This window comes from Orycteropus afer, unplaced genomic scaffold (genome assembly GCF_000298275.1).
Source record: "Orycteropus afer afer isolate SDZICR_OR568_19922 unplaced genomic scaffold, OryAfe1.0 scaffold00023, whole genome shotgun sequence".
Classification (NCBI taxonomy): Eukaryota; Metazoa; Chordata; class Mammalia; order Tubulidentata; family Orycteropodidae; genus Orycteropus; species Orycteropus afer.
Window position 1 is genome coordinate 1,214,545 of NW_006921610.1, and position 15,961 is coordinate 1,230,505.

At 36.6% G+C, this 15,961-nt stretch overlaps 1 protein-coding gene and 1 pseudogene across 1 annotated transcript in view; both read right to left on the bottom strand.

The window, feature by feature from the left end:
- GALNT13 (polypeptide N-acetylgalactosaminyltransferase 13) overlaps nt 1-15,961 on the bottom strand; it is a 798,776-nt gene that overhangs the window by 70,940 nt on the left and 711,875 nt on the right. The window contains exon 9 of the mRNA XM_007934922.2: nt 13,025-13,123. Coding sequence (XP_007933113.1) covers nt 13,025-13,123 — 99 coding nt within the window. The remainder of the gene's footprint in view (nt 1-13,024; nt 13,124-15,961) is intronic.
- LOC122152253 lies at nt 2,985-3,102 on the bottom strand (annotated as a pseudogene).

The following is a 15,961-nucleotide window of genomic DNA, read 5'->3' on the forward strand; positions in this document are numbered from 1 at the left end:
AAAAAAAAAAAATCCTAGAAGCAAATGAGAATGAAAACACAATATACCAAACTTTTGGGACACAGCAAAAGCAGTACTCAGAGGTTAATTTATAGCAATACAGTCACACATTAAAAAAGAAGAAAGAATTACGATTAATACCTTAACCCTGCAATTCCAACAATTAGAAAAAGAGGAACAAAAAAGCCTTCTGGAACAGTCTCCAGAAGAAACAAAATAATGAAGATTAGAGCAGAAATAAATGAAACAGAAAAACAGTAGAGAGAATCAACAAGACTGGAAGTTGGTTCTTTGAAAAGATTAATAAAATTGTAAACCATTAGCTAATTTAACTAGGGAAAAAAAAAGGAAGATGCAGATAACACAAATAAGAAATGAAATGGGTGACGTTAAACTGAATCAACCAAAATAAACAGGATAATAACAGAACACAATGAAGAATTATACTGTAACAAATTTGAAAACCTCTGGTGGTATATTATCTAAGACATTTGACTGCTAACTAGAACACTGGCAGTTCAAACCCGCCAGCCACTCCTCAGAAGGAAGACTCGAAAATCTACTTCTGTAGTGACACTGCCTTGGAAACCCAAGAAGGGGTCACTATGAGTCAGATCTGATTTGATGGCAGTGAGTTTGGTTTTTATTTCTTGGAAGAAATGGATGAACAAATTTCTAGATACACAAGAGTTCCCTAAACGAACACAGACTGAGGTATAAAATTCAAACAGGCCTGTAACAAAAGAAGAAACTGAACAGGTCATTAAAAAAAAAAAAAAAAAGCCCCAACAACAACAACAAAATTCCTGGCCCAGAGGACTTCACTGGAGAATTCTATCAAACATTTGAGCTGACACCAGTCCTACTCAAACTATTCCAGAACATACAAAAGGATAAAATATTCCCAAATTCATTTTATGAAGCAAGCATAACTGCGAAGCCTAAACCTGTGAAAGATACCATTAAAAAATAAAATTTCAGACCAATATCCTTCATTAAACAGATGTGAACATTTTCAACAAAACCTTAGATAATATAACCTAACATTATATCAAAATAATAATAATACATCATGAGCAGGTGGGATTTATACTAGGTGTGCAAGGATGGTTCCACATTAGAAAAACAATCATCATCCACTACATAAATAAAACAAAGAAAAGAAACACATGATCATATCAATCACTACAGAGAAGGCATTTGATAAAATTCAATACCTATTCTTAATAAAAACTTTCAATAAAGTAGGAATAAAAGGGAAATTATTCAATTTAGTTAAGGGTATATACACAAAGTCAACATCAATATTAATCTCAATGGAGAGAGACCGAATGCATTCCCCTTGTTAATAGGAGTCAGAAAAGGATGCCCTGTAGCACCACTCCTATTCAACATTGTATTGGAAGTCCTAGCCAGAGCAATAATGGAAGAAAGAAAAATAAATGGCATCCAAATTGGTAAGGAAAAGTTAAAATTATCTTTTCATGCAGATGACATGATCCTACACATGGAAAATTCTGTAAGTATTTGAAAGATTCAGCAAAGTGGAAGGATACAAGATCAACAAACAAAAATCAGTAGCATTCCTCTATATACACAAAGAAATCTCTGAAAAGGAAATAAGGAAAACAATTCAATTTACAACAGCTAACAAAAAGATTACTTAGGAATATATCTTACCAGAAACACAAAAGACCTATACAAGGAAAACTACAGAAAAAAGTAACTAAAAGAGACTGACAGAAATGGAAAATCTCTTGGATAGCAAGACCAAACATTGTGAAAATGTCAATACTACCCAAAGAAATCTATAGATACAATGTTATCCTGGTCCAGATTCCATAATATTCTTTAAAGACATGGAAAAACCAATCACCAATTTTATATGGAAAGGAAAGAGACCGCAGATATGCATACCAGTACTGAAGAAGAAGAACAAAGTAGAAGTGCTCACACTTTCCAATCTCAGAACCTACTATAGAGCCACAGTAGTCAAAACAGCCTGGTACTGATACAATGGCAGATACATAGTCCAATAGAACAGAACTGAGAACCCAGAAATAGATCCATCCACCCATGCACAGCTGATTTTGATAAAACGCTGAAAGCTATTAAATGGAGAAGAGGTAGTCTCTTTGACAAATGGTGCTGGCAAAACTGGATATCAATTTTTAGAAAAATGAAATAATATTCATACCTCACAATATACAAAAACTAACTCAAGGTGGATCAAAGACCTAAATGTAAAACCTAAAACTATAAAGATCATCAAAGACAAATTAGAAGCAAACTTAACTCATTGCCTATGAGTCGGCTCCGACTCATAGTGATCTCTCCTTGGATTTCCAAGGTGGTATCACTACAGAAGTAGATTGCCCAACCTTCTTTCCAAGGAGTGGCTGATGAGTTTGAACCACCAGCCTTCTGGTTAGCAGTCAAGTGCTTTAGCACTATGCTACCAGAACTCCAGAGGCAAACTTAGGAATCTTAATTTATGGCATAAATAGACTATCATACATAGCAATAATGCACAAACAGAAAATAAAATATATGACTAGGAACTTCTAAAAATTAAATTCTTAAATGCATCAATGGACTTCTCCAAAAGACAATCTACAGATTAGGAAAAAAATATTTGGCAATAACTTATCTGACAAGGGACTCATCTCCAAAATTTAAAGAAAACTTCAATACCTCAACAACAAAAAGAAAAACAATCCAATGAAAAAATGGGCAGAAGATATGAAAAGACACTTCATTAAAGAACATATTCAGGCAGCCAACAAACATATGAAGAAATGTTCATGATGATTATTCATTCAGGAAAAAAAAAAAAAAAAAAAAAAAAACACTGCTGTTGAGTCAGATCCAACTATGGAAGTAGATTGCCCAATCTTCCTTCCGAGAAGTAGCTAATAGGTTTGACCCACCAGCATTCTGGTTAGCAGTCAAATGCCTTAGGCACTATGCCACCAGATCTCCTAAGCCTACAACACCCAGTATTCCCAGGGAGTCTCCCATCCAAGTACTGCCAGGCCCAACCCAGCTTAGCTTCCACGATCAGATGAGATCAGGCATGTCCAAGGTGGTATGGTCATAGATTACTAATTAGAGAGATGAAAATGAAGACAACAATGAGATATCATCTTATCCCAGCAATAGTAGCAAAGTTCAGCAAGACAGAAAACAAAAAATGCTGGTGAGTGTGGAGATATTGGAACTCACATACACTAGGACTTTAAAATGGCACCACCTCTGTGGAAAATGGTATGACACTTCCTTAGAAGTTGCAAACAGAAATGCCATTTGATTTAGTATTCCCATTACTTGGCATAGAGCCTAAGGAACTAAGAGCTGGGATTTGAAATAGATACATGCACACCCATGTTCATTGCAGCACTATTCACAATAGCAAAGAGATGGAAAGAATCTAAGTGCCCAGCAGTGGATGAATGGATAAACACATGGTGGTACATACACACAATGGAATAATATGCAATATTAAAGAATAATGATGAATCCCTGAAACACTTCATGTTGTTGTTGTTGTTGTTATGTGCCATGGAGTCGGACCCAACATATAGCGACCCCTTCTTGGGTTTCCGAGGCAGTATCACTACAGAAGTTGATTGCCCAACCTTCCTTCTGAAGAGTGGCTGGTGGGTTTGAAGCGCCAGCCTTCTGGTTAGCAGTCAAGTGCCTTAGGCACTATGCTACCCAGAGCTCCTGAAACACTTCATAATGTAGATGAAATAATAGGACATTATGTTGAGTGAAAAAATAAAGTCAATCCAATCAATCACAAAAGGACAAATATTGTATGAGACCTGTATTATAAAAAGTCAAAGATAGGCTTATACATAGAAAACATTCTTTGACATTTGCTAGGGATGGAAAGTGAGAAGAGGAAAAATTTACTAAGTAAAAGACACATATTAACTTGGCTACAGGGAAAGGCAACATGCAAAAAGTACATGACTAGCACAACACCACTAAGGAAAAGGAAGGCACGGAGAGGTACACAAGAGTAAACACTACTACGTATATATATATTTCATTGTCGGTAATAACAAACATTCATCTGTGAGTTGATACATATGTAAACAGGCAAGATGATCAGGCATGGGTAGGCAAATAGTATATACCCATGACCATACATGGGTTTGGCAGACAATATTTATACATATATGTATGTGATGTAAAAAATGTTCATATATATAGTACAGCTAATGCAGGGCAAAGTTATGAAAACTTCTTATCAATAACCAAACATCTTGAGGGAATTAAACACTGTGCCTGTGGGCTCAGGAAGAAAATCACAAGGGACAACAAGGTCACATCAAGGTGAACTGGCATAACATAGTCCACAAAAACATTGTTCTACATCTTACTTTGCTAAATATCAACTGGAGTCTTCAAAACTTTCATGTGGCCATCTAAGTTGCAACTATTGGTCCCTCATCCAGAGTAAAGAAAAGTGAAGAAAATCAAAGACACATGGAAACATGTCTTTCATCATCCCCACAATAATTACTATGCTTCTGTGGTTTAGTAAATTACCTGGTATGGCTTTTCTAGCCATGTCTTTGTAAACTCTGAGGTGGAAATTGCTGTGAGCAACTGAGGAGCTCCTGATTGTTAAAGTTATCCACCTGGGGTATTTCTGTTGATAGTGGCACAAAGCAATATTCTGGGAAGCTCGCTCTCTCTCTCAAATGCTTAGAATTCTGATGTTATGATTGGTTAGTTTGGCCACTCTGCCAGGATCAAAAGGAGCCCTTCTAGAGACAGAAGAAGTTTCTATAACTGCTAGCTGAGAAAGATGTGCTGCTGAGAGAAATGTGCTCCTGAGAAACACGTGCTGCTGAGAAAGAGACACTGATAGACATGCACATCTGAGCGAAAGACTGAGAGAGATTGTTGGCTGAGAGATGGTGGATTGAGAGAGACTGAGTGTACTTCCTGAACTTGAATTGTAGCCTGGTGCTTCCGTAATAAACCCCGTAATCTGTGAGTTCTGTGTGGCCACTGCAGCTCATTATTGAACCTAGCAGAGAAGTGGTGGGTGTTGTGGGAGGAAAGGTTGGTGCAAGGGCTGGGGGGGAGGCAGTATGTCTGGCCTTGCAGGAATAGGCCATAGGCTACTGATGGTGATTCTGTCTGCCTCTTGTGTGGTTAGAGGAGGTCAGAAGATGTGGCCTCCCTGCCCCTTTGGCAATTGGTGTCAGAAGCAGTGGGGTTCATTGCAGTGGCTCCAGACTAATAGAAGCTTGGGGCTTTGTAAAAGAAAGAAGGAAGGGACCTGGGAAGTGAAACTTTGGATTATTAAGTGGCTACTTTGGTTGGTGTTACCTATTAAAGGAGATAATTGATTCAGAGGTTAGGACTTTTGGTTGCACCCAGCCAAAGCCTAAAGCCATATACATAGAATGGGTAGGTAATTAAGGTGAAAAGATGAACCTGGAATGTTTTAAAAAGGATTATGTGTTTTGGATTATGTGTTTATCTGAATTACTATGGGTATTGAATGTTCTCTTGCCTGCTTATACATTAGAAATGATTATGGAGTATATGGATAACAGAGAGTGTGTAAATCCACCTTCAGCCAATACTTGATTGGATATGTCAAAAGGGGAAATAGAATTTGCCCAGAAGAAACACAGGCTTCTGTTTCAAACCCTGTGTGTAGAGTATAGGGGGCTTAGGTAGAAAACCTGAGCCCCATCCAGTATTACGGAGAGAACAAAAGATCTGTATTTGAAGACAGGATCTACAGGAAAAAAAAAAAGACTGCTTGGCTTTTTTGAATTTCAAGCAAGCAGATAAGCTTTGGGTGCATCAAAGCAGGGAAGTCATGGTACATGAGAGAAACTCTTTCCAGGACTGAAAGTTAAAGGAAGCCAACGAGCAGTCGGTCTGTATGCTACTCGCTTATGAACCACCTGGGTCCACTGGAGTAGAAATGGGGGAAGTGAAGCAAAGAAGAAACGGGCTGAGTTTGGTACTCTTTGACCTAGGCCACACAGAGGCTGGAGATGAGAGGAAGGGTTGGCTGGTCTGAAGTGCAAGGAACTGTGAGCCTACAGACATTGAAATAGTCCCTGAGGACTGAGAATGTGAGAGAAGGTGCTGGCTGGACTGAAGTGAAGAGTGTGACTCCGAAACTTGGCAGCTGGTACCCATGACCTACCTGGGATAGCTAGGGCTAAGCTGACCAGAACCTGACCAAATGAAGAGGAAGATGTTTGACACTGAGCTGGTGTTAAATTGCTGCAATGTGATGGCTTATGCTGGGCTGCACTTTGTTTGTTTATGGATGCAGATGCCTAAAGTTTCTAAACATAACAGAAGATTCCTCAGAGAGAAAGGACCATGCTTGTCTCCTCGCAGTACTGGTTTGATAGGGATGGGCAAATTAGATATTGGCTATCTAAACTGGGAGAACATAAAGGCATGAAGTGGGTGGCTAACACACTTTCATGGGTGTGGTTATTCTTAAACCAATGCTGAAGGGGATGTTAAAGTTTGAAGTATAACAGGGATAATGACTAGAAATCCAGGCAGTGGACTGTGGTGTAGTAAATCGCCTGTTATGGCTTTTCTAGTCATAAGTCTTTGTTGACTCTGAGGTGGAATTTGCCATGAGCAACTGAGGAGCTCCTGATAAAGTTATCCACCTGGTATATTTCTGTTGAGAATGGCACAAAGCAATGTTCTGGGAAGTTCACTCTCTCTCAGGTGCTTAGAATTCTGATGTTATGATTGGTTACTAGGCTCAAAAGGAGTCTTTCTAGAGATAGAAGAAGTCTGTTTAACTGCTGGCTGAGAAAGACATGCTGCTGAGAGAAACATGCTCCTGAGATACATGTGCTGCTGAGAGAGACACCGAGAGACACGCGCTTCTGAGAAATAGACACCAAGAGACATGCACTGCTGGAAGAGAGACAGAGAGACTGTTGGCTGAGAGATGGTGGGCTGGGGGAGACTGAGCATACATCCTGAACATGAATTGTGGCCTGGTGCTTCCCTAATAAACCCCATAATCTGTGAGTTCTGTGTGGCCATTGCAGTGAATTATCGAACCTAGCAGAGAAGTGGTGTGTGGGGAGGAACGTTTGGTGCAAGGGTTGGAGGGAGGCAGCATGTCTGGCCTCACAGGAATAGGCTTGGGTTACTAATGGTGATTCTATCTTCCTCTTGTGGGGTTAGAGGAGGTCAGAAGATGCGGCCCCCCTGCCCCTTTAGCTTCTATTTTAGATTATTGCATACAAAGGAAGAAAGTGAGTCCAGTATGGAAAATTGTGGAGTTTGAGATGTCTATAAGAATTCACAATAATTAATTGTAAATAGATCTGGAGCTCAGGAGAGACACTGAGTATGAAACATAAAATCTGAGTCATTGGCATTGTAAGAGACATGATGCTGCTTCCAGAAACTTACGTCATTTCTTTCAGAAGTACAAGGAAGGAAATCTCACAACTTCTAGAAACATACTTTACATCAGTAAACTATAGATTCTTTCACTTGTAAATATTTATTTTCAAGTTTATCAATGTCCACTTTATTTTCATTCTTTTGAAAGTGTATAATGGTCATACTGCTACTTGCTGATGAAAAAATGGCAGGCAATGTTTCTACATGTGTACTTGTATATACTGTAAGAATGTCTGGGTGTATAGCAGAGCTGACAAGAGGCAAGGTTGTGGTGGCTTTTTGTCAACAGCCACCTACCCTGAAGGTGCTAGTAGTTGGACCTGTGGGCTCGGGACCATGGTCGCACAGGGGATATCAAGCTCAATTGGCATAATATACTACACAAAAACATTGTTCTACATCCTACTTTGGTGAGCAACTGGGCTCTTAGAAGCTTACAAGCAGCCAGCTAGATGCAACAATGGGTCTTTCCTGGTCCAGAGCAAAGAAGAATGAAGAAAACCAAAGATGCATGGAAACAATTATTCCAAGGAACTAGTAGACCATTTTATCCTCAGCCTATATGACCATGACACCAAACAAACTAGATAGTGCCTGGCTATCACTATCAACCACTTGGAGGGGGATCAGTGCAGGAGGTCCTGGAAAGAGTGGGAAAACAATGTGAAACAGAATTCAAAATCATGAAAAAGACCAGGTTTGCTGCTCTGATAGAGCCTGGTGAGACCCTTGAGACTATGACCACTAGTTACCCTTCAGGTCTGGAACTGACCTCACTTCTATGGCTTCCAGGCAAACAATAGATAGTCATATAGGGTGAATATTTACATCAGATAGACATACTCCTTAGAGAGATCAGATTAATCATGGGAGAACAGAAAGGCAGTGTTTGCACAGGGATATAGTTCAGGGGTAGGAGTGAATGGGAGGGAAGGACACAGGGAAGAAGTAACTATGGGGAGGAAGTGGGAAGAGAGCTATTACATTGTGAGGAATTGCAGTGAATGTCATGAAACAAAATGTGGATGAACTGCTGTATGGAGAATAAACTTTCATTCAAATCATATTAAAAATTGAAAAACAAAACAAAAAGAATAAATAGTCCATAGGAATGGAATGTCTAATATTGTCATTATTCTTTGAGGTTGAAGATTTATTTATATATTTGAAAAAGCATCACCTCAAAATGATTATGTTTAATTTAATAATTCTTCTCCATTTATTGTTTGGTTTTAACAATATTCCTGATACAAAAAAACTTCCATTGATTCAAGCTTGCATTTTTTCTGATTATTTGAGTGTTGAAGGAACACATTTAATAACTACTAAAAAAGTTAAGTTTCTTCCAGATATCTCCAAGAAGTTAACAATAGTAACAAAAAGCCATAAAAGTACGTGGAGGAACAGTTACGGTATAATGATTAAAACATAAATTACTTTCTTTTATACATGTGACTGAACTGAATTGCTAAACAAACAAATAAACAAAAAACCTATGCTAACAATTTTTAAGACACTTGTGTAACAGTGGGAGAGAGATTTGAATATGTTTATGGCTTAGGGCTACTTCAAAAAATTCAAGCTAAATAACCATAAAAATAGATGAGGTTTCCATGGTAGCATAAAAGAATATCAGTGAAAAACAGAGAGAGTAGCTCTGAGAATAAAATCTTAAAATCTGTTCTTTTCCAACGTGAACAGGGCAAAAAATTAAGCATCTCTAACATTAAACATTTTCATAATACTGAATTCAGTCATGATTGAATCATAATACTAGTATCATGTGATCATTTAATTATTTCATAATATATATTTGTTAAGATGCAGGAAAAGATATTCATTTTATTGAACGGATCAATATCCTAAAGTATTGGAAGTGTTCCTTTAGGAAGTGTTCCTTTTTATCTTGTTTCTGGCATTAATTATTGAAAGTGTATAATGGTCATACTTTTTTTTTTTTTTTTACTTTTAGAAGTAAAAAAGAGAAGTACCTGAGTATATAAAAAGGAAATAATAAGAGGATGGTGTGTACAAATGGAGTAATATGTACAAAATGCCTGGTGTGCACTGTACTTGGCATTAGTTTTTTACAAATTTTGTTAATTTTTAGAGAAAAACATATTGAGGGGACTCATATCTTTAAAATTAATTAAATAGTAAATCTCCAAAATATTAAGTAATTTACCACCATTTACCCAATTAATCAGGTTAATGTGATATTATAAAATTATATCATTTTATTTTCAATATTTAGTTTTCTCCATTTTTATTTGATTAATTATGAAGGTAACACATGTATGCAAAAAATACATATGATAAAATGTGGAAATTTCTATTAAAACTCAATCTTCTCTTCAGAAGTAATTTATTTTGCACAAAGATTTGTATTCATTTCTAATGGTATATAAACTCACTTTATTTTTTCCCCATGAATGAGATCATTCACAGTTAGTTGCCCTGTGGATTTTGTTTTCTCTTCTCAGCTCTTGATGACAGTAGATATAGTACTCTTCCAGATATTTTTGGTGGCTTTGTAGTATTTTCTATAATGACTTATTTAATCATTCGTTTTTTAGCAAATATTTAGTTGGTTCCATTGTTTGTTTTATAACACAAAAGGGCTCCAATAAATATTCTTATACATAAACACTTGTTACATGAAGAAATATTCATGCAGATAGAAAAATATTTGTTTTAATTTCTACCTTGCCATTAAATTAATTATTTATAGACACTTGAACACGTATAGGAATGAGTTTTTTACTGACTGCTCACTCCTTCATTTTCTTTATATATCACCAAAATTGGTGACTTTCGGTTACTATGACAAAAAAAAAAAAAAAAAGCCCAGTGCTGTCAAGTCAATTCTGACTCATAACAACTTCCATTGGGTTTCTAAGGCGGTAAATCTTTATGGAAGTAGATTGCCTAGTCTTGTTTCCATGGAGTGGCTGATGAGTTTGAACCACCAACCTTCTAGCTAGCATTCAGATGCCTTAAGTACTGTGCTACCAGAGCTCCTTACTAAGACAAGAACAGCAAATTATTCCCTAACAATGTACACATGACACTTAGGTATAAATCCATTGTTTGGACCATGCATTCTTCTATCCAATTATTCAACTAATATTTATTAAGTGCCTAACATATTCCAAGCACTATATCATGTTCCAGGGATGAAAAGAGGAATAGAAAAAGTTGCTCCAAAGAAGAAGCTTATGGTAGGGTAGAATAGCTTACTTCTGGGTATTTAAAAGTTTGTAGATGAATGATAAGTGCTTTAACAATTATGATCCAGGTGTTTGGAATCATTTAGATATAGTTATCATATATATGTATGTAATTAAAAATATGACTGGTTATCCTTTTAAACTGTGACATTTTAAGGACTCTATATAGATAATCCATCAGGGGCACTTTCCTCATTTTCATCTGCATTAGAAGAAGAGTGATTTTACAACTAATGTTAGGTCATCATTGTGCAGATGATCAGTTGGTTTATTCACAAGCTGTTGAAACAGATTATGATAGACACTTCTAAATGTCCACACAATAGTTATGCAAAATAAGTTAGGAGGAGTGGCCATTTGTGAGTGTGAGGTGAAGTATTTACTTGCCAGTGTTCTTTGCACTAGGAGTGCCCAAGTCATATTTATGGTCAAAGAAACATATATGGAAATGTGTTGAGCCTCTAGGAAAGCTTTTACTTTGCAGAGTAAAAGAAAACCGAAGGAGGGGTCGCTATGAGTGAGAACCCACTCAACAGCAGTGAGTCCAAAGGTTTAAACATATTCTTGCTTACATTAAAATCATTTAATAATTAGTTTTGTGTTTTTTTTTTAAAGAGAAAGCTGTTGATTTTCCTCATAGCTATTGTAGCTCTTCTCTATTCCCACTTCTTCCTGCCTTGAATGTGGGATGATATCTGCAGTTTCAGCAGGCCTTTTGTAATGAGTTGCTGATAAAAGCCAACTCTAAGGTTTGAGGAATGGAAATGTAGAAAATGCCTGGTTTCCTTGTGGAATTATTGAGGACTTGAACAAATGCCAGCAATTGATTTTTTCAGACATTTTATTACATGAGAAAATTAAAGTCCTGGATTTGAATCCTCTGATCATTAGACTTTGCTGTTTTCTGCTGAAATCATTGAACTACTTTGGTGTTTGGTAGTAGAGGCCTCTCCCTTTCATTCTGAATCAATATAACAATAAGTTGGACCACTTTTAAATGCTTCATCATTGTTCTTCCCATAGTTTTTAATCATCTTCTTCCAAAGGTCTGGTGGAGTAGTGCCTAGGGCATCTGACTGCTAACCAGAAGGCTGGAGGTTCAAAACCACCAGCCACTCCTCACAAGGAAGACTGGGCAATCTATTTCCATAGAAAACCCAAAGAGGGGTCGCTATGACTCAGAACCGACTCACTGGCAGTGGGTCTAAAGGTTACTTTTCCATGTTGTGATTTTAAAAGTTTGATTTAAACATTTTCTTGCTTACATTAAAATCTGTTAATAATTAGATCATTTTTTTAAGAAAGAAATCTCCTGTTGATTTTCCTCATTGCATTATATAGGCCTGATTTGAAGTTCATTCTACATGTTAACAGGGCCATTATCTCTTGCTGTACTGTACCATAATTAACATGCATTTTTATGTGTAACCTTGACACACTCAGCTCCATCCCAAATGTGACTAACCATAATATTGGGCCGGGTAGAATATCTTTTGCTAACTTAGTTCACTCTAACCCAGAAGTTCTATCACTAGATTAAAAACTCACCAGTGTGGTTTTCTTCCATTTCTGCAGACAACTTGTGGAAGAGGTTCACTCTCTTAAATTTTGTTTAGTTTCTACAGTCCCCAGAGATTGCAAATTCTATGTCTTAAAGTGTCCATAGCAACAAGGCTGTGCCAGCCAGAAGACTCCCGCCAACTTGCTTCCATGAGGTTCACCTTGCAAAGCTACTTTCCAGCACTTAGAGCACAAAAATCCTTATATCTGCTAAGTATGTAATCATTGATTCAACTCTTACACACAAAAAAATACTGTTCTAGACTTTAGAAAGTCATCAATCTTGTTGAAATACTAAATTTTTTCCTGCTCCAAAGATAGCCAGAGCAAAAATTAAGAAAGGCACTATGCATTTTAAAGTTTTGGTGAACCTCAGAATGTTCTAGGGACTTTAAGAGACATAAATATTTCTAAAAGAAATTTAGAATGATAGCCTTTGGGAATATATCGTAGTTGTTGAAGGATTATTTTATATAATTCAGTACATAACAGAATAAAATGTAGTCCACCTTTGTTCATGCTTGGTATATTGAGATGGGTCTAAAATACTTGAATGGCCTCATGAATAAACTGTAGTCTCATTGACAGTGTTGTCTTTTCTATTAAATTTTGTAGTGTTCTCTTAAGATAGTTGAAGAAATAAAATAACCAAATTTTACTGAATGATCATTAACTTACTAAATTGAAACTTTATTGTTATTGCAATGTGGGCCACGGTCTACATCTATTGTTTTTATAATATTTTTCTCTCCAAAATACATACACATATATGATTTAAAAAAAAAAAAAAAAAAGAATACCTGATTTCCTCCCATACCGTGACAGTTGAATATACCCACTTTCTCATTTTCCTTGCGGCCCATGTTGTCTAAACATTGATTGGTTTCAACATTTCTTATCTAAAGAAAACAAACACAGAAAAAATGGCAAGTGAAACATAAGTCAGATGGTAATTTAAATTAGAAAATGTTTCTGATAACATCAAATTGCAGATATTGTTCACTGAATGATACCTTTTTGTAAGGAAATTTCTCCAAGAAGAACACTTTATTTTAAATGCTTTTGTTTCTGGGTGCCCACTCTCAGATCTGGGTAAATCACTAAACTTGTACTGAAGTAAATGCCAACAGCACTAGCATTGTTATGAGCAGCTAATGAAGATTTATTCCTTGTTCATAGTATAATCTCAGAAAAGAAGAAAATACATATTATGAATTGGAGATTCTTCCTAAATACCTTTCAAAATTAGGACAAATTCCCCTCAAATAACCATAGTCTATTCTTGGAGCACTATAGTACCATATGGGAGCTCTGGTAGCGTAGTGCCTAAGACACTTCACTGCTGGCAGTTCAAACCCACAAGTCACTCCTCGGAAGGAAGATGGGGCAATCTACTTCTGTAGTGATACTGCCTCGGAAACCCAAGGAGGGGTTGCTATGAGTCGGGTCCAACTCAACGGCACATAACAACAACAACAATTAAATGAAATGTTTCTGATTTTTTTCCAGGATCTCAACCTCAAGGATATATATATTCCACTCTGCTTCTGAAAAATTTTTACCTCTGAGCTATATTAGGACATGCACGTATTACTGTGTACTCATGACTTCCTTGGACATATAGTCACTCCTCAATATCTGTAGGTTCCAAATTCTCATATTCAACCAATGGTGGATCAAAAATATTCCAAAAGAAAAATTCTAGAAAGTTCCAAAACCTGAAACTTGAATTTTCCACGCACCAAGCACTAAACTGAATCTGCATGAGTGAGCTGATGTGTCCGCATACCATGCTGTAGTGCCTGCCATTTCACAGATCCTTATTCTCTTTCCAGCAATCCTTGTTTGAGTATTGTTCACCTCACCTCTTGCTGGTTCATTAATTGTGTTGTGTGCACCCTTTGTTTCTATGAAAAATTGGCTCCTAAAAAACAATTAATTAGTCAAAGTAATCCTTCAAAGGGAGCAGAAAGTGTTATTAACATAGGATTTATGTACTATATTAGGTATTATAAGTAATCTAGAGATGATTTAAAGTATATGAAATTTGCACAGTTTATATGCAAATACTATACACTATTTTATACAAGTAACTTGAGTATCCATGAGATTTTGCTATCTACAGGGTTCCTGGAACCAATATTCCATTGGATACTGAGAATAACTACTTATTTAATTATCTAGGCATTGGGTACACATTTCATCACATTGAAAAGTAATTAACATTACAAGCTCCTGTAGAGGATAGACTGTTTTTAGGTGCCATTGACTTGGTTCTGACTAACAATAGAATAATAGAATGAAATGCTGCCCAAAAGTCTTGCACCATCCTCAAAACAGTTACTATTGTTGAGAGTCTTGAGAGTCTTTCTCTTTTTTGCTGTCCCACTACTTTTACCAAGCATGATGTCTTTCTCCAGAAACAGATCCCTCTTGATAACATGTCCAAAATATGTGTGATGAAGTCTTACCATCCTCACTTCTAAGGACTATTCTGGTTATACTTGTTCCAAGACAGATTTGTTTGTTCTTCCATCAGTCCATGGCATATTCAATAGTCTTCACCAACACTGTTATACACAATAATACAAATGCATTCCTTATTCACTGCCTAGCTTCCATATGCATATTATGCAATTGAAACTACCATGGCTTGAGTTAGGCTCATCTTAGTACTCAAAGAGACATCTTTGCTTTTTAACATTTTAAAGAGGTCTTTTGCAACAGATTTGTCCAATGCAATACATCATTTCATTCCTTTACTATCGCTTCCATGGGTGTTGATTGTGGATCCAAGTAAAATGAAATCATCAACATATTCAATCTTTTCTCTATTTATCATGATGTTATTTATTGATCCATTTGTGAGGATTTTTGTGTTCTTTATCTTGACGTGTGTAATCCATTCTGAAGGCTCTAATCTTTGGTGTTCATCAGTGTTTTCAGTCCTCTTCACTTTCAGAAAGCAAGTTGTGTCATTTGCATATTGCAGATTGTTAATGAGTCTTCCTCCAATCCTGATGCTGCATTCTTCTTCCTGTAGTCCAGCTTCTTGGATTATTTGCTCAGCATACAATTTAAGTAAGTATATTGAAAATATGCATACTTGACACACATTTTTTTTTTCTGATTGTAAATCATGCAGTATTTCCTTCTTCTGTTCAAACAACTGCCTCATTGTCTATATAGAAGTTCTGCACAAGCACAATTAACCTTCTGGAATTCACATTCTTTATAATGTTATCCAGAATTTGTTATCATCCACTTAATTGAGTGCTTTTGCATAGTCAGTAAAACACAAATGAACATCTTTCTAGTATTCTCTGCTTTCAGCCAAGATCCAGCTGACATCAACAATGATATTCCTCATTCTAGGTACTATTCTGAATCTGGATGAATTTCAGGTAGTTCTCTGTTGATGCTATATTGAAGACTAAGGTGTGCCTGACTCAAGCCATGATATTTTCAATTGTCTCATACTCATATGAAAGCTGAAGAACAAATGAGGAAGAACCAAGAGAACTGATGCATTTGAATTGTAGTGGTAGTGAAGATTATTGAAAATACCATGGACCCCCAGAAGAATGAATAAATCTGTCTTGGAAGAAGTGCAACCAGAATGCTCCTTAGAAATGAAAACAGCCAGGCATTATCTCTCCTACTTTGGTCATGTTTCAGAAGGAACCAATCCCTAAACAAGGATATTGTGCTTGGTAAAGAGGGTCAATAAAAAAAAA